The sequence below is a fragment of the Scleropages formosus genome, chromosome 20 (genome assembly GCF_900964775.1).
Source record: "Scleropages formosus chromosome 20, fSclFor1.1, whole genome shotgun sequence".
Lineage (NCBI taxonomy): Eukaryota > Metazoa > Chordata > Actinopteri > Osteoglossiformes > Osteoglossidae > Scleropages > Scleropages formosus.
Genome location: NC_041825.1, coordinates 17,283,507 through 17,301,655, shown reverse-complemented (window position 1 = coordinate 17,301,655; position 18,149 = coordinate 17,283,507). Strand labels below are relative to the sequence as shown.

Here is an 18,149-nt window from a genome sequence, read left to right as displayed (position 1 = left end):
GTGACAGAATGACCTCCCCTTCTTATTCTGAACTGCTGAATCTTTCTTTCTACATTTAAGAAGGGTCTTAAAACTCAGCTCTTCCCAACTCACTTCTCCTGTAGTCTAAGTTCATGTAATATGTGAATTTTGATCCTCTATAACTGTGAGATCATACTTGTGGAATAACGGATAAACCTTTATGCAGCTACTTGTGTTATGTACATTGGTTCATATGGTGGAGAGTAACAAACTATACTTTCGAATCACTGGTCTGCATCTCTCTGCTGATGTAATGGACACATTGTATTTTCTATGTGATGTATGTCACTTTGGAGAAAAATGTCTGCTATAAAAGGATAAATAAAAATGTAAATATAAATATAGCCTACAATGTGTTACAATGTACCAAACCGACTTCTTATTTGAATTTGGAGAAAACTTGACATCCAACAATTAAAAGCACAGGCATGACTGGAATAGGAGAATAGGATGTCCTCAGTCTAAAGCCAGGATAAAATTTAAAAATTTTCATTAGACATCCATAGTAGGATAGGGAAAAAAGACAATATTAGGAAAACGTCTAAACACACGCTCAGATGTCTGAAGACAAAACAGAATATTGTAACGACCCGCGTTACCGAGAGTTTGGGCGGGAAACGGGTCTATTGAACATAATTGCATTATGGGAGAATTGTAGATAAAGTGTTCAACCGCTGGGGGGACTTTCGGAGAAAAAGGTGTTTGCTACTAAGGAGGAAAAAAAAAAAAAAAAAAAAAAAAAAAAAAAAAAAAAAGCCTGAGAGAACTAAGCAGTCTTGGAAGACCTTCTTGAGACGCAGGTCCTTGTGGAAAAGAGGTCCTCGGCTCGAAAGCATCATTTTCTTGTGTTCCGGTGTTCTAATAAAACGTTAATAATGAACGCGGTCTGTGCGTCTTTCTTCGCCCCATCTTTTTATGATCTTAACCTAGAGCGCTGCGCGCCACAATATACATCTAAAAGATGTATCGAGGTATTTATTTTTATTTCCTTCGGGCCTTTCAGTATGTACTATAATTAATCACAAGCCAAACAACTAAGTTGAGAGACCCTGTATTTCGTGTCAAATCAACACGAGCTCAAGTATCAACAACACATATTCTGCTCTGGCTTGCTTCGCTACAGCAGCTGCGCGTGCAATTGCCTGGAATGGTATTATTCAAATTAGCTGGCCCGGAAAGACCAATCAGCGGTCTCTGAATAATACAAAGATTAGCACAGCCAATCGGTACGGGGTTTGTAACACGTCGATGACGCTTTCCTGTTGCTGACCAATCCGCAAGGGGGTAGGTGTTCCGTGCGCCTGCGTACTGCGACCGATATGCTAATTTTGTTGATATTCAGCTTGGAGTTCATTTTTGGCTTTTGCTTTGGTTTTTCTAATTAATTCCCCTTTTTTGGGGGTGTTACAATCGCACAAAGTGAGAATAAGGAAAAAAAAAAAAACAAATTGCATGAGGGGCCCATGGAAGACACCAGGGATCTGGTGAGTTTTTTTTTTTTTGAGTACTAAATATGAAGCTGTGTAGTACTGTGGTAGGAAGCCATCTAGTTAGCAGCTATGCTACTACAGTCCTGTTTATCCCCCCTTTGTTGTGGTTGTTAGCTTGCGGCAGAAACAGCAACCAAGAAGGGCCCGTAGCTTCGCGCAGGCGGCGGTATAGCACTGCGGAAGGTCCGCTCTTCGTAGCGCGGCGCACCGCGCAGCTCTCCATAGTTAGCGCAGCAGAGCGGCTGTTGCAGAGCGGTGGGACCGAGCGAGCTGGAAAGGCCCTTTTAGGGGGCAGCGGAGTAGGATCAGCGATGGCCCCGTTGCGGGGGGCAGCGCGACGGGCTCTGCTCGGGTCAGCGCAGATGCGGGGATCAGGCTACAGGAGTGAGGAGAGCTCATTGTTCGCAGACAGTGCGGCTGCCCGCTTAAGCGAGAGACTGTGTTCCGTAACGGGGAGATCATGGACAGGCAAAGTGCGTGGTGCAGTGCGGGTGCTGTGAATGCAGCCCCCGGGTTCCCACACCGATCGCCGCGCTCCTGTGTCCTCCCGCACAGCGAGTCCCTTCTCCCCGTCTTCTACTTCTAGTTCCTGTCTTCCTGCTGTGTGTGTGTGTAAGCGGAGTTATCGGCACAGTTGGCCCACGGCACTCGCTGGTGGCAAAACATTTGGAACTTCGAAACGTCAAGTTGTACTTTAAAAGTGCCTCAGGCGTTGTAGCGGCCAGGTTCGCTCCTCCACATTCACGGTAGTGTACAGTACTGTAACTGTGTGTACTGTGCAGTGACTTTGCGGAAGTGCGCTCTCGTTTCGCTCCATGAACACACACACACACACACACACACACAACTTCTAGCTTGTTAGCTTCACGTAATAACTAGCAGTTTGAAAAGAGAAAGACGATAATTTAGATATATTGAAATTATAATATTGGGTTGCCTGCCCTGCCGGCTACGCTACTACGGCGCTACACATACACAAACCCTATTATCGATGCGTTGGTTACGAGCACTGCTTTCCTGTCTTCCTCCTGTATATGTCTTAATTTCTGTATCTTTTTCCTGCCGTTTTCTGCTTATTTCAAATTTGTCCAGTTCGTTTTACATGTAACACTTAAGAAAGTGAAGCGGAGTGCCACTTAGTTCGGTAATACAGCTGGGCGCGCGCTGCCGAGGAGCAGGAAACGCAGCCGGTAACAGAACAGTGTAGTAGCGAAGCTACCCCCGCTCATATAAATACGGAATAATTATTATTAATACTAACGATAGGTTTTTCTCTTTTCTGTTTTTTCCCCCTCCCAAAATTTGACCGAAATGATTTGAGAATCTCCCTATTTCAGTCAGAGAGTTGGACTTTTTTTTTTTTTTTTTGCCGACTTTGTACCATTTCCTCATTCAGTTTCCCAGCTGAGGAGAAACTAGCTCAGTTTAAACTTAGGCTCCTCTTTCTGCCTTGAGATTTAGTTGTGGAAATTCAATTGATAGCAATGACTTTTTTTTTTTTTTTTATTTTAATTTTCTGAATATTGTTTAGAGTTCATGAAATCTGAGACCAAAAATCTGCTACCTCTGGACATTCCCAAAAGGTGTAAAAAAAGTGCTATAAAAGTAGTGCCATGGAGCAGAATGGACATAAAAGGGTATGTATTAGCTTTGTTTGGCAATTTTTTAAAAATGTTTCTTTTGCCATAAGTTGCGTGTAAACGGTATATGATGTCAATGAGTAAAATAATTGTAAAGTTACATTTTAATAAAGTGGAATACTGTTTTATTTTTGTTTCAAGTTTTTGAGTGAATTTGTATAGCTGTTTCATTGTATTTATTTATTTATTGAACTAATTCATTAATTTTTACTGTCCAGTTATCTAGAACATGGTCTCCTGTTAAATTGCACGGTGCTAACAGTGACCTGAAGGGTTAATTATCCTTTGTTACTTCCTTTATAATAAAGGGATTCAGGTTTGAGGAGACATACTGTTGTATTTTTTTGTTTACCTTGGTAACACTCTAGGGACCCCCCTCCCCCTTAATTTTACTGAAAAAATGAATGCATTGTTATAAATTTGAAAGCAGATTAACTACAACAAACAATTTTTTGCATCAGGTCTCCCCTCTCTTTGAATGAAAGGAATATTGGGCTCTGTCATCTCATCAGTGTTTTTAAAGCAATGTTTCTCTAGTTCTTTTACAGTGTTGGGTATGAATATGTGACCACTTTCAATGTCTAGAAGCAGAATTCAGATGGTATTTTGAATAGTTTGTTGTAAGTAATCTTGTAGGGTTTTATTTTATTTTAATGAAAACTGTGTGAGACATGTGGCAGGCCTCATGGATTTTGAAAGTGGAAACTTTTGAAATAATTGTTCTTTGTGGCCCAGAGTTTACACAACAAGAATAATCTGGTCTTTCCTGTAATCTTTTTTCCAATTCAGAATAAGTATAACTTTTTATTGCTTGTCCTGTTACATAATGATCAACTACTTTAGCACACAAAGAGCGGTACTGTTCAATGCTACAGATCTAGGTTTCTATTTTGAACTCGGAGTGGTGTAACAATATTGTACAGGAAAAATAGGTACACTGTATAATTCAATCCATTTTTTATTGAATAAATCCATATGGCTTGGTGTTCTGTTACTTGTGAGAACTAATTTTTACAAGCATCTCTTCTTTTTAACTTGGAAGTACTTGCTGCACATTATCTTGTACCTTTATCATTTGGCAGACTGAACACACTCCACGTCCAGACAGGAAGAGACGGGACTCTTTCGGCATGTTTGATGGATATGACAGCTGCAGTGAGGACTCCAGCAGCAGCTCCAGCTCGGAGGACAGTGAAGAAGAGGTGCCCTCCATCCCTGCCAGCCTTCCCATCATTAAGAACAATGGCCAGGTGTACACCTACCCTGATGGAAAAGCTGGAATGGGTAGGTTATTCACACTTGTCTAGGGGGTGCCAATGTACCATAGGCTTTGGAAGGTGGTTTTGGTAAAGAGACAGAACTTTAGAATTTAAAGCCAAATGCTGAGTACAGTAGCACTGACCTGGCACACAATAATTCAAAATCTTCTTTGTTAGTCCAAGATTTTCATCTGTAGATTTTCAGTATCATGTTGAAGTCTTCAGTACTTTTAGGAGATCGCAGTGATGCAATGTTATCTGTTCTTTTTTCCTTCCTTTTTAGCTACGTGTGAAATGTGCGGTATGGTGGGTGTAAGAGACGCATTTTACTCTAAAACCAAGAGATTTTGCAGTGTCTCTTGTTCCCGAAGCTACTCTTCAAATTCTAAAAAAGCCAGTATCCTGGCCAGACTCCAGGTAATACTCAATTTAATCTTGAGGTGTAATGGCAATCCATGCTTCATGTTTTTTTAATTATTCAGTTTGTTGAAATTGGGAAGTTCCAAAGCTGTAGTAGAAATAATGTGCATTTTTACTAATTTTAAGTCATGTCTCTCTTAAAGATTAATGTGCTCAAGGACTTTAATTTTTCAGTTTTTCTTTATTTTGCCTTAAAGGGTAAGCCACCAACAAAGAAGGCAAAAGTCTTACAGAAACAGCCTCTTATGGCAAAGTTGGCAGCATATGCTCAGTACCAAGCAAATCAACAGAACCAAGCAAAATCAAAAACTGGTAAGTTCCTTGCTTTAATAGCCAAACAATAGATAATGAAGTTAAGCAGCCTTATAGAACTATATGTTGACTGACTTTCCTCAAGACATGTTATAGAACAGTTTTTGAAATATCATAAATGTATTGTTAAAATAAACATGCATCCTTCCTGTAGTGGTTCCTGTCGAGGGCTTTGACTGGGGTCATTATGTCAGCAGCAATAACTTGGTTGGAGCACCGGTTAGCTGTTTCAAGCATGTGAGTCCATTTAATCTCAGTCCTATATCATTTTGCTTCATTCATCATTTTCAGAGACTCACTTTTCCAATGCAGGGTCACTGTGGTCCAGAGTCAATCCTAGGAAGCATGGGGCATAAGGCAGGGTACACCCTTGTTGATAAACCAGTCAATTTCTGGGGAATTGCGCACTTGGATATGCACACACAAAAGCAGTTTAGAATCACCAGTTCATCTGAAACTTGTCTTGGGACCGTGGGAGGAAACCAGAGCACAAAAGGGGGGGGACGGAACTTGTGCGAGCACAGGGAGAACATGAAAGCCAGTTTTGAGCCTTGGAGCTTTGATGTGCTAGCACTAACCACTGTACCACCTGTCATTTGTCTAATGGATATGGGACATTTTATAGGTCCCCATGGGAACATGCTGGGGTGACATTGCTGAAGGGGTGAGGGTCGAGGTTCCCAACACGGACAGCAGTGTCCCAACAAAAGTTTACTGGATAGCATCTATCATCAAGCTGGCAGGTAATGTCAAAACTTTATAAATAATTTAGTCATTATGCTCCTTTATTTTGTTTGTACTTAATGTAGTATTTCATCGGTCAAAAACATACCTAGTTATGAGCAAGGGCTGTGAACCAAGGGGTGGTAGGTGACAGTAATGCTTTGGTTTCAGGAAGTTTGTTTTTCTGTTAGGTTTTAAGGCACTCCTCCGGTACGAAGGCTTTGATGACGATTCCAGCCGGGACTTCTGGTGTAACCTCTGTGTCCCAGAAATCCACCCCGTAGGCTGGTGTGCGTCCAGCGGGAAGCCCCTTGTACCTCCCAAATGTAAGAATTTTTGTGGGATTCTACTCACTTCACTCTAGCTCTTCTGAAGGCCATGGGGTGACCTGCGTACATCATGTTGATTTCTTTGTTCTGTTTAGAGGTGTTATGTGAATAGTTTGTTTACATTTTTTGTTTGCTTTGAGTGTTTACATTGCAATGTAACTCCATAGTTTCATGACAGTTGTTGAAATACCCGAAGGGCATTTAGAGTGAATAACCCCTCGCTGCATGGTACTTGGTAGTGCACTTACACAAACCAATTTTCTTTTTTATTAGCCATTCAGCATAAGTGCACAAACTGGAAATCTTTCCTAGTGACTCGCCTTACTGGAGCAAAAACACTTCCACCTGACTTTTCCACAAAGGTGAGACTCCATGTATCTGAAACAAGAGTGAAAGCTCAAAACTTGCTTGTTTGTATTCATACTTAGAAGGCGATTTACTTGGTTATGGCTTTTACTTGTGGATTGATGTCTTTGATACACTGGATATTGCATTCTGCCCATAAGGTTCAGGAGAGCATGCAGTACCCAATCAAAAAGCTAATGCGTGTGGAAGTGGTGGACAAGACACACCTCTGTCGAACACGGGTGGCCCTGGTGGAGCAGGTGATTGGAGGGCGGCTACGCCTGGTGTATGAGGAAAGCGAAGATGGCACTGATGACTTCTGGTGCCACATGTACAGCCCACTTATTCACTGCATCGGTTGGTCTCGCAGCATCGGCCACCGCTTCAAGAGATCTGGTGAGCAAAGGCAGAATTTCTTAGCCTGAGTGCACCAGCAAATAGCGTTAGGCAGCTTGTACGAGTCTTTGCAAGGCCAAAGTCATGAACTAAAAAATGCTATAATATACTTTGTTTTAGATGTGTCAAAGAAAATTGAAGGTCAAGTAGATGCTGCTCCTCATCTGTTTTTGAAGGTAATGATGCGATACTATTTCCTGATCTTACTGTGCATTTTAAACATGAGCTGTTCCTCTACACTGACAAGAGGGACATCAGGGACATCAGGCTGGTAGCAATACACAGGTCAACCTCTGTCACTTCCCATCAGGTGAAGGATGTCGACCAAAGTGGAGAGTGGTTCAAAGACGGGATGAAGCTAGAGGCAATTGACCCTCTAAATCTCTCAGCTATATGTGTAGCTACTGTAAGAAAGGTAAGATATTGCCAGGGTTACGGTAGTAGGAGTGGGAATTCGAACCTAGGTGTTCCTGAAGTCTAACACTACACCACATGTTGCTGTTCATAATATGTTGAAAGCATAAGGCAGGAATTGAGGTACACAGAGTTGGGACTGCTTTCATAATCTGTCTTGTCTCCTTGTCAGGTCTTGGCAGATGGGTACCTCATGATTGGGATCGATGGCTCAGAAGCAGCGGATGGCTCAGATTGGTTCTGCTACCACGCCACATCGCCATCTATTTTCCCTGCTGGCTTCTGTGAAATTAATGACATCGAGCTCACCCCACCTCGAGGTGCCACATTGTTTCTTGCCGTTAGCAAGCATCCTAAAAAGGCTGAGCTTGGAGTCTGTTTCCTTCTGTTTTGTCAGGCTTAACTTTAACACTGCATCTGCTCAACAGGTTATACTAAACTCCAATTCAAATGGTTTGACTACCTCAGGGAAACGGGTTCAATAGCAGCTCCAGTGAAGCTCTTTAACAAGGTAATCGTGTCTCCAAAGATTTTTGTATTGATCCTATAGTTGTGTCCTGTTTTCTAGAGAATGCAGTATGCTTTGTAAGGATGGGTATCGAGAACCCGTACTAAATTGGTACTGGTTCCTGACGGGTCACTACCGAAATATTGATAAGCTCCCGGACAAACGGTGCTGCTATCGGTATTTATGTAACATTAATTCATTACCTTCTAGACACGACCACATAGCAGGCATTTTCAAATTCCTAACTGTCCCCTAATAATGACCCCACGTCAGGCAATTATGCTTGACGTTGCGTAATTGCGTGTTTACGTTCCGTGCTCTCCACTTGTGGCTGACAGAGTAAAATGTACAAAGGTGTGGGCTCACTTTATTAAATTTAATGAAAATGCAGCTAAATGCAATATATGTGTTAAAAAAAAAAAAAAAGTACTTGTGTGTAAAGGGGGTGCAAGAGAATGTGGGTTCTTCCCACGTCACTGTGGGTTTTATCTAGGTGCTCTGGCTTCCTTCCACAGTCCAAAGACATGCGGTTCATGTGTATTGGTGATGCTAAATTGCACATAGTGCACGAGTGCCCTGCCATGTTTCACTGTGACCCTGCTCATGGCAAGCGATTTTTGAACTGGTGTGTGAACGTGATTTAAGGAGCTGCCACTGCCAAAGAGTTCCTGTTTATTTTAAATAGAGAAAGATAGCTTGTCTGTACAATGGAAAGAAGGTCTCTTCCCAATAAGTTCTCCTTTTATGGTTGAACGTACAGGAGGTTCCGAACCACGGTTTCCGCCCAGGAATGAAGCTGGAAGCCGTTGACCTAATGGAGCCGCGGCTGGTGTGTGTCGCCACAGTGACGCGCATTGTGCACAGGCTGCTACGCATCCATTTCGATGGCTGGGAGGACGAGTATGACCAGTGGGTGGACTGCGAGTCTCCGGACCTCTATCCCGTAGGCTGGTGTCAGCTGACAGGGTATCAGTTGCAACCTCCAGCCGCACAGAGTAAGTGAAGGGAGCCTCAACCTGAAATGAACAGTCAAGCATTTTGTTGTTGTTGAGATTGTTTAATAGCCCTTTTCCTCCTTCCTTTCTTAGTTTTGTCTTTCATTATAACCCAGATGTCTATAAGAAGCACATGGTCAGCTGCTTGCTACTGTGTTTACCTTGTGAATATTTTTTGTGGGTAATAAAACATATTAAACAAGCTGATCACTTCAGCTCTTGGTATGTATTCTGTTTCAGTTTAACACTTAAGACAAAGATCCAAGTTTTTGCAAACATTTGCAAACATTTTTGAGATCTTGTTGATTGTATTGGGAGAGAAAATGGGATGTGTCTTTAGAACCTACTTGTTCTCCTCTTTCAGCTGCCAGAGAGGTTACAACCAATGTGACAAAACAGAAAAAGAAGACACCACAGTATAAAGGACAAAAGAAAAGTGGGTCACTTCTCTTGTACTTCATGTTTTAATTACTGTCCCTCTCTGATTGGCCTCTTTGACAGCCTGGGCCATCTTGTATTTCCTGTTGGGTTTTTGGTCTTGGTGTTGATCTGGAATGTCGGGAGGTGGAATGCTTGGCGTGTGTCACGGCGACAGCGTACTCATGGTCTTTGCATCGTGCATTGGCAGAGTAAAAACATAATGAACAAAATAGCATGCTCTTGCCCTGCAGGGCCCCACTGATAATGTTCCGATGTTTTTGCTGCTTGTCACACTAACTTGCCCAGATCAGATTAGAGTAGCGGGGAGCTGGACAGTGAAGCCACTGCAAAGCCTAAAACATTTGATTCGGCGCTATGTACGAACCCACCAAGGGCTGGTTTTTTAATTAATTTATTTTATTTTTTTTTTTTGTGCTTCTTTGGCTGAATTTCCAAAATGAGGGAGAAGAGTGCCTTACAAATCTGCTCAGTTATCCTGCATAGAATTGTGTATTAGAAATCTGAGGATTCTTTCTGTGCTGTTAGCTTTCAGTGGGTAGCCGCCTTGTCTGTGGATAGAAACTGTATTTTATACGGGGAAAAGGAAACCAGTTACCTGGGGTGGGGGAAGGGAGGCAGAGCAACAGGAGACTCGGTAGCTTACTCCAGTCTGACTTGGTGTTTAGAGAGGAAGATTCCAGTTGGGAGGCGCCCGATGAGTTTGTCGAGCGTGGCAGGCATGATGAGGAGGAGCTTCTCGGGTGATGAAGAGCTGACTCCACCCCTTTACCCGTCCCATCCCGCACAGGCGGCAGCCCCGGGGCCCACACCACCCCCCACCACTAGTGGGGAGCTCTGCCCCAGCCTCAAATCAGGTAATCCACCACTCCTCCCGGTCTGTCTCACTCAGGGGTGAGGCGTTGATATCGGGGCACATGGCACAGTAATCTCACGGTGGCAGAGGGGGCCGTGCAGGCGAGCCCCAAGTTGAAGACAAAGATCTCATTTCAAAGAGGGTGTTTTTTCTTTAAAGAATTTACTCATCACTTTATGTGAAGTAAAATGTCAGTTTTGTGGGGAGGCTATTTACCATTACTTTTTCTGATTCACAAATTTAAAACAAAGAAAGCCAATGTGTTTAAAAATAACAGAAAAGAGTATATCTATGCTGAAACTATGTATGAAGTGAAACCCACTCTGAAATGCTGCCCAGCTCCCTTGGAATCTAAGTAAAGTGCTTGAATATTTCAGTGAGGATGCATTGCATGCATGTGGCAATTTATTTTATTATTTATTCCCCCCCCTTTTCTGCTACCATTTTCTTGCTAGTATTGTAACTGTACATTTTAACATGCTTGGGAGAATATTGTATATATCTTGTCACCTGACTCCTGTCATGTTTCATAGTAATGAAAGACACCACTGGTTTTGACTTTGAAAAAATAAGTTTATTTTTGTGATAAATATGCTAACAACACATCTTATTTTTGCTTTTTATTTAAGCTTTGACGGCAATTAAAAGTAAGGTTGTGTTCAGCTGGGGAAAAAAAAAATTAACTGCTGAACATACATGAAGTTTTGGTCTGTATAGTCTGTAAAAGCTTGATTTGTCTGTGGGCTCAGGCAGTATTTTACCCCATGTAGCTGCCAAAAGGCTAACCTTCTGTTTAAGCTGATTTCTGATCCACTTTGTGGCATTTAGATACTGCACCTTATCTAATACCAGCTGTACTTTAATACCAACTACAGGCACTCCCCAGGATACAAACATTCGCATTTGCGTACAACCCTTAGTTATGACTCCCCCCCCCAAAGTAAAGTCTACTATATTAAAAATTGCAGTTACATACTATGAGCCGTAATAACAAACGGGCGCTACTTTGCAACATGCATCAAAACATTGTGTGTCTATAGTAGCCCGTTGGCTCATGGGCGCGTGAGCCTCTGAGGTAGGGCAAAGACTTTGTTCTTTCCAGTTGGACTGCCACGCCCGCAACCTCTCCCTGAAATCAGAGCAGCAGGGTCTATAGAAGCCACACTTCCACACCCTGGTTGTGGAATCTCATTTGAAGAACACGTCTCTCAAGTGTTCTCGAGCGAACCCACAACAACCTACCCCTTCTTCCAAGTCCCTCATTCCCGCTCCTGACGTCCACGGCTCCACTTGCATCGCCTCCCTGACTGCAACATCGGATTCTCCCCACACCCTACGTTTGTGCATTACCTGACCCGCGCCTGTCCCCAACAACGAATCTCGCCTGCTCCCTTGTGTACCGACAAAGATCCCACAATTGGGTCTACACCTACCTCAGACTCCTCCCCGCTCAGTATGACATAGGTCACATTGCTGTAAAATGTCTAGTGTGTGTTACTGTATGTGGCTTTAATTTTTGGTTTTACCCTTGTAACCATGGCACCAGTGCATAAATGTGATGGTGATCCATCAAAGAAGAGGAAGACTATCACGATTGTAACTAAAGTGGAAATAAAGCAATTGGGGGAAAAAGGTGAAACACCAACAAGCATTGGAAAAGCGTTAGGCTGCAGTCAGGACAATTTTAAAGGACAAAGTGAAAATAATGGAGCATGTCAAAGGCTCTGTCCCAGTGTGTGTGTCTCTCTCTCTCTCTCTTTATATTATAAATACTTTAGTTATCATTACATGCTAGTAGTACTACTGCATTATGTTTTAGTGTATCCGAAAGTGTTGCTTTAATGCTTTTTATGCATAGAAAGGTACACGATATACTCATAACCATCTGAATACCTGACATTAGACATGAACCATACCTAACTGTTCTGAATGAAAGACAGATATAGGAAAGGAACTCCTTTGTAATCTGGGGACTGCCTGTATGCTGAGTGTCTCACTTTGTGCACAATATTAGCTGTAGGTCATGGCATGGATGGCTATATTGCAACCTACCTCTGAGCTGAGAACATTCAGACTTCGATACTGTGTTCCATGGCCAAATTTGATGCTTTCTTAGAATTTGAAAAAGAAGGAATATGTTAATGGTATAAGGGAGAGGAGGGCATTTAACTTAACCAAATTAAAACCTTTAAGGCCTTAAGAATATAACTTTTTGTTTTTATTTTCAGTTTGAGGTTTAACTTTTCCTGCACATTTCTTTATAAATGTATGGCTTTAATGACATTTTTTCTATATTAGAAGAAAAGCGCACTCATTTTGTTGATTAATTTGATCCTTGAGTTTACTGTCTGAAATGATGTTTGGTATACATAATTTTGTGTGCTCCATCTTTCTAGTCAGTATTAAATCATGGTGAGCTCTATGTACATTTCAGTGTCCTGTCATACAACATTGGTGTGCATGCCCCTTTCTTGAATATTTCTCAAATTTCTTTAACATTTTGAGAAAAAAGGTCAGTTTCCTTAGTGTTGTAACATTAGAGGAAAATGTCACAACTTATTCATGTTCTACTAATGGAAGATGCCGATAAAGAATTGTAGACTTGTATCTGTTTTGGATAATTTGCGGCTGATCTTAAGCGTTAGCATTAGTTGATGTGGACAATATTTGTTTATTCGGTATATTGAATTGTGTGACTGTAAGTCTTACTTTGTCCTTATCTCCAGACAACTTTGTGTGAACTTGGCTTTTGTGGAGGTTCTTTGAGGCACCTTGTTTTGGGTCCTGCGCCAGGGTCTTTTGTGCATGTTATTGGTTATGGGTAGCATTCTTGAGACTGGTTAATTGAAATACAAATTTCACGTTACATTAGCAGAATGTAATGACTCGATTTTAGCACACGGATGTTTTCTATGATGTGCTCATGTGTAGGAGCTTACAAAGACCTTTCGTTTGATTCTCTTAGAAGTTTTGGCAGTGTCTGTAGCCTTTTCCTTTCTCCTTCTTACGTACTTTTCTCCTCTTCAAGTGGCTTCGCTACAGCTGAAGGAGGAAGCGGCCGAGCCAGAAGAGCTCACAGGTTTGCAAGGCATCTCGGATCAGGAGAGCAACGGCCCTGGCAGCTACTACGTCAAACAAGAACCGTGAGACAGCAAGTGGGGACTTTTGACAAAAGCGAAAGCCTTAAACACTGTCTAGTCTGACCAGCACTTGGAAATCAGTTAAGGGAGGGAGGGATGCACAGCGGGTTCTTACGCAGTTGTTTATTCAGTAAGAAAAGACACAAACAGCAACATTTAGAGGAGAGTAATATTTTACAAGATTATTTTTCTTTTGCTTTTTTTTTTTTCCAACAATTTTTGCCAGATGGACTTTCAATGTTCATTGTACTTGAAGTTTTCAAAGATGTTTTTTGTAAGATTTTTCAAAGTTGAGAACTGTTGTGCATCTTATGCTGATTTAGTTTTGGTTACTTTGGGGAGGTGGGGGGTTGGGATCGCTAGCTGTTTTGTGAGAATTTTTAAGTTGAAGGTGAAGAATCCTTAAGTATATATACACATTTTTTGTGAGCTAAAAGTGGGTTTTGAAAAAGTTAATTCATAGACCTTACTGGTATGATCACACCTTCAGATTCAATGAATAACACTGTCACAGATTGCACTGCGGGAATGTACATTTCTATTCGCCTGTTGCAGTCACATTTGCCACATACGTGCAGCTTTACTATATGAGTAACAAGCAAATCAATACGTCAATCATATTTTGTAATATTTAACAAACTCTGTGAGAATTTTAAATAAATTAGATATGTCGCAGTTGACAGATATGCAAACTTTTATTTTAAGTCGCTTTTTACTAAGAGATAATGTCTGTAATATATGTCCAATTATCTAAAATTCCATATTTTAGAGCCATATTGTTGCAAAAGGGTAAAGTATTCAGCTGAGCCTCAGAATAAATTAAATTTTCGTGTTACTAAAGATTGTCATCAATTTACAGATTTATATGTTTTAAAACTATAAACCTTCCATAATTTTTGAAGATCCATTGGAATACAGAATATGGTAGAAACTGCACAGAATGCCCCCAGGCGTACGTACACACACACACACACACACACACACACACACACACACACACACACACACACACACACACACACACACACACACACACACACATTTTCAGAACCGCTTGTCCCATATGGGGTCACGGGGAACCGGAGCCTACCCGGCAACACAGGGCGTAAGGCCGGAGGGGGAGGGGACACACCCAGGACGGGACGCCAGTCCGTCGCAAGGTACCCCAAACGGGACTCGAACCCCAGACCCACCGGACGGTAGGACTGTGGTCCAACCCACTGCGCCACCGCACCCCCTATCCCAGGTGTACATTTGAGCATTAAATAAATAACTTCTGTGCATTTTTTTTTTTGGGGGGGAGGGGAGCAAAAATTATTTAAATAATCAGTTGGCTAAATATTGTTAAAGGTTCATAGTTCATAAATCTTCACTAACAAGCTAGGTGCAGTGTAAATAATTTTTGCTTATTCGCTGATCTTCACATTTGGTCTGTGCATGAAATTTCCTACTTTCTTTCATCCTCTGTCTTCTTAGTATTGTGAGCTACCATGAAACCAATGACTTGTCACCAATTTGATTCCATCACATAAATCTTTGTACTACCTCATTAAGAACCGGCATTTGAACACTTGAGCAGTTTACTATCCTCGAGGTAGTGGAACTCTGGGAAATAAAATGTGATAGGGTTTTTTTTTTTCCTCTCATTAAAAAAAAAATCCCTCCAATTGGTTAAAAAAAATACTTATTTAATCAATCCAGTGGATTGATTTGTGGAATGCCACAGAGGAAACTGCAGAGTCAGTCTACCTTATGCAAAGGAAAAGTATATAACCTGTTTTTCACCAGGCATTAACTGTATATTACACCTTCGTGCAAATAAGGGGTGCATCGTCCTGGGATTCTGGAAACTTGTGGTTTACTCAGATGAAATTGCAGTTACCCTCCACCCAAAAACTCAGTTGTTCCTGCTCTCCTCATCCAACAGTAATACATGTCCTGCCAAGTTGCGGCAGCCCAGGTTTGGAATTATGCACCCCTGATTGAAGGCTTAGAATCGCACACGTGCATCTTAATATCTAAATATTTTAAATATAGCTTATTCAAGTGGGAGACATTTAAGTGGAAACAATATGCAATTATAACTTTTAAATAAAACTGGCGCTTTCATATATTGCAAGATTTACAAAAGGAAGATATTAGATATATACTATAAATAAATATATACATGAGTTCATACATACAAAAAATTTAATTACGTTTAAATCTATTGCATAAATGTGACAATTTGTTTCAGTGTAGTCTGATCAGCTGTGATCTTTCTCCATAGCATGTATTGTTTATATATTTGTTAGTGTGGACAAAAACATTTTATATTCATCTATAAAATGTATGCTCACTAATCAAATATAAGTAGTCTACCTGGTGCAGTGATTTGTCACAAAAGGTGTAAATATTATATTACTATATACACTATAGACTCACTTCATATACCAGTAAGGTTCATAATTAATTCTCAGGAAACATTTGCATCTTGTTTTATAGACTTGTATGTTGATGAGTCAAGGTTAACTGCTTTCAAAGTGGTCCGTATTGAGGATATACATTAAATCAGAAGTAAACTACAAACTAATACTTTTGCTTATGTTATGAATTATTTGATCAAACAGATATTATTGAGGGGTGTAATGCTTCATAGTATTAGCTTTTTAAGGTCACTTGGTAACATTGTCGGGAAATAATGTTTTAGCATAATAATAAGTTGACAAAATTACCCCAGTGTGTGTATATACTGATTTAAGTCAGAGACCATTAAAGTCTGATAACTGCTTTTTTTTTCCTCCAGTGAAATAGTTTTTTGATACTTTCGTTTTCTTTAAAAAATAAATAAAAATTAAAAAAAAACAAATGGAGGTGCACTTGGGGTGGAAATTAGTAAAGGGTCTTAATTACCCACGTTACTGCTCACATTTTAGATTAAAAATTAAGACAATGAAAAGGTGTATTAGGTTGAATGCTGGTTTTTCAGATGCTTTTGATTGATTTCAGAAAAGGGGTGATATGGTTCTTGTGTGCAATGTATTTTCCTTTAATGTGGAGTTGGAAGTTGAAATGGCTTTGTGGCCAAAATTTAAAATGATTTACAAAATAGTATTCAGACAAAAACTTTGTCTGAGGGGGCAGGGCATAGGGCACAACACTCATAACAAATATGCATTTCATGTGTTGGCTGGAAAAGTAAAAACCCACTCAGTTCACCCAAGGTTATAATGTGTCCAGCAAAGCAATAAAGTCTTGTGTAGTATACCACCAAATTTGTTCATATGAAAAGGTTTTATATTCTAATTGGGATCACAAGTGTGACATTACTGAAGTAAAACAATTTTAAAAAAGTTTGCTTTAGTTGGACTGGTTTCCAGTCATCATGACTATTGGGTTCATAGTGTAATTGTAGTTGTGATGAGCTCTAATGGTGCTTAGTGCACTGATTGTGAAACATGTTCAGTTATATGAAATCGCGTTCGCCTTTGTTATTTCCGACTTGAGACCAAACAATGGAGTTCTATTTTTAGATTAATTTTAAGACGTGACTGTTGAAAGACAAATTTAGCTGCTACCCTCTTCCTATGACGTAAAAGTTAGGTGCCATTTCTCTTCACAAATGACATCATCCTACATGAATAAAAAAAACGCACAATTTACAGTGCAAATCTTTCCTGTCAATGAGATGATGGAGGCCTTATCTGTTTTGTTATGCTCATAGTTTTCTTGATAGCAAAAAAGTTAAAATCGTAACATGTTTCATAAACCAAATATCAGTGCATGCAGCATTGTGAACATCATGTAGAGGCCCATGGTCCGCAACTGACCTCTTTACTTTGTGCTATGGTCTAAAGTTATGTGCAACTTCCTAGTTTTTTTGGATACTAACACGGGTCTCTTTTTTTATGTGAATCCCCTTTTTCCTCAGTCTTTGTATTATGGTGCTATATATTTGATAAACTGTTAATCCTTTTAATGGGGAATGATTTTGAGAAAATGTACTTATGGTTGGAATTGAGTTGTCTTCTGTATTGTATTTTGGATACAAATGTAAAGAATTTGTAGAGAAAATATTAAAACATTTTACCCTCATGTTACCTCTGGGGGTACAGTAAGGTATGGGATTTGTACACCTTTTTCCTCTAAGTTTTGATAGTGTCTGTATATGTTTTTTTTTTTTTTTTTTTTTTTTCCTTTCGTTGTCATGGTTATTTGTGCCGTGAACAAGAGGTTTAATAGTCTTTCTATGAATTTGTAAATAATTAAAGCGTGAACTGTTATTTTACAAATCTTGCAAAACATTTCCAGCATGGATGTGAAAAAGCATTAATTCACTGAAGACCTTTTTACACTGAATAAAAAGTATATATATAAAGTGTATCCTCATCAATGCTTCTTTCCTTCCATCATCATCATCTGTTTTAACTTATTTCAGGCACTGCCACTCAGACTGTTGAAAGTGTATAAAGTATTGGATGAAAGGACAATTCTTACGGGAAAGTGCTTTTTGAAATTTTGTTTGTCCTAAATTTTATCTGGCCTGAAAGCAGGCTGCAGAACAGTGATCCATGACCATTTATAGTGTATTAAAAAAGCTGCAGAGATGAATACTGCTCTAGTTCTAAATCTTGTGACATTCAACAGCATGTGAAATGTTAAATGCCACCAATTTACTATAGCTAATCCACCCGATTTCAGGGATTAAGCCTCTAATCTTCTCCAGTGACCAATCCAAGGCTACAGCAACTGTCTGTCAAAGGAGCATAAAGTCCCTGCAATGGAGCATTAAATAAATCCATCAACCCATTTAAACCCAAAGTCAGCAAGTGTGCTGCTTTTAAAATGCATGGGGGGAAAAAAAAAGCAAATGCAAATTTGGGG

The 18,149-nt window shown here is 40.3% G+C and overlaps 1 protein-coding gene across 4 annotated transcripts; it reads left to right on the top strand.

Moving 5' to 3' along the window:
* Window positions 1-1,364: 1,364 nt before the first annotated feature.
* Window positions 1,365-13,445, top strand: mbtd1 (mbt domain containing 1). 4 transcript variants are annotated; one of them, XM_018761563.2, is made up of 18 exons: window positions 1,365-1,505; window positions 3,095-3,148; window positions 4,234-4,435; window positions 4,694-4,827; window positions 5,028-5,142; window positions 5,297-5,379; window positions 5,768-5,885; window positions 6,057-6,191; window positions 6,468-6,556; window positions 6,701-6,935; window positions 7,056-7,111; window positions 7,246-7,350; window positions 7,522-7,669; window positions 7,778-7,860; window positions 8,618-8,852; window positions 9,217-9,288; window positions 9,959-10,147; window positions 13,175-13,445. In XM_018761563.2, the coding sequence occupies exons 2-18, from the start codon at window positions 3,125-3,127 to the stop codon at window positions 13,291-13,293; spliced, it is 2,142 nt and encodes a 713-aa protein (XP_018617079.1). In that variant the 5' UTR covers window positions 1,365-1,505; window positions 3,095-3,124; the 3' UTR covers window positions 13,294-13,445. The 4 variants fall into 4 exon arrangements, with proteins under 4 accessions (XP_018617079.1, XP_018617078.1, XP_018617080.1 ...); XM_018761562.2 differs by having other exon boundaries at window positions 3,043-3,148; XM_018761564.2 differs by lacking the exon at window positions 3,095-3,148.
* Window positions 13,446-18,149: the final 4,704 nt, after the last annotated feature.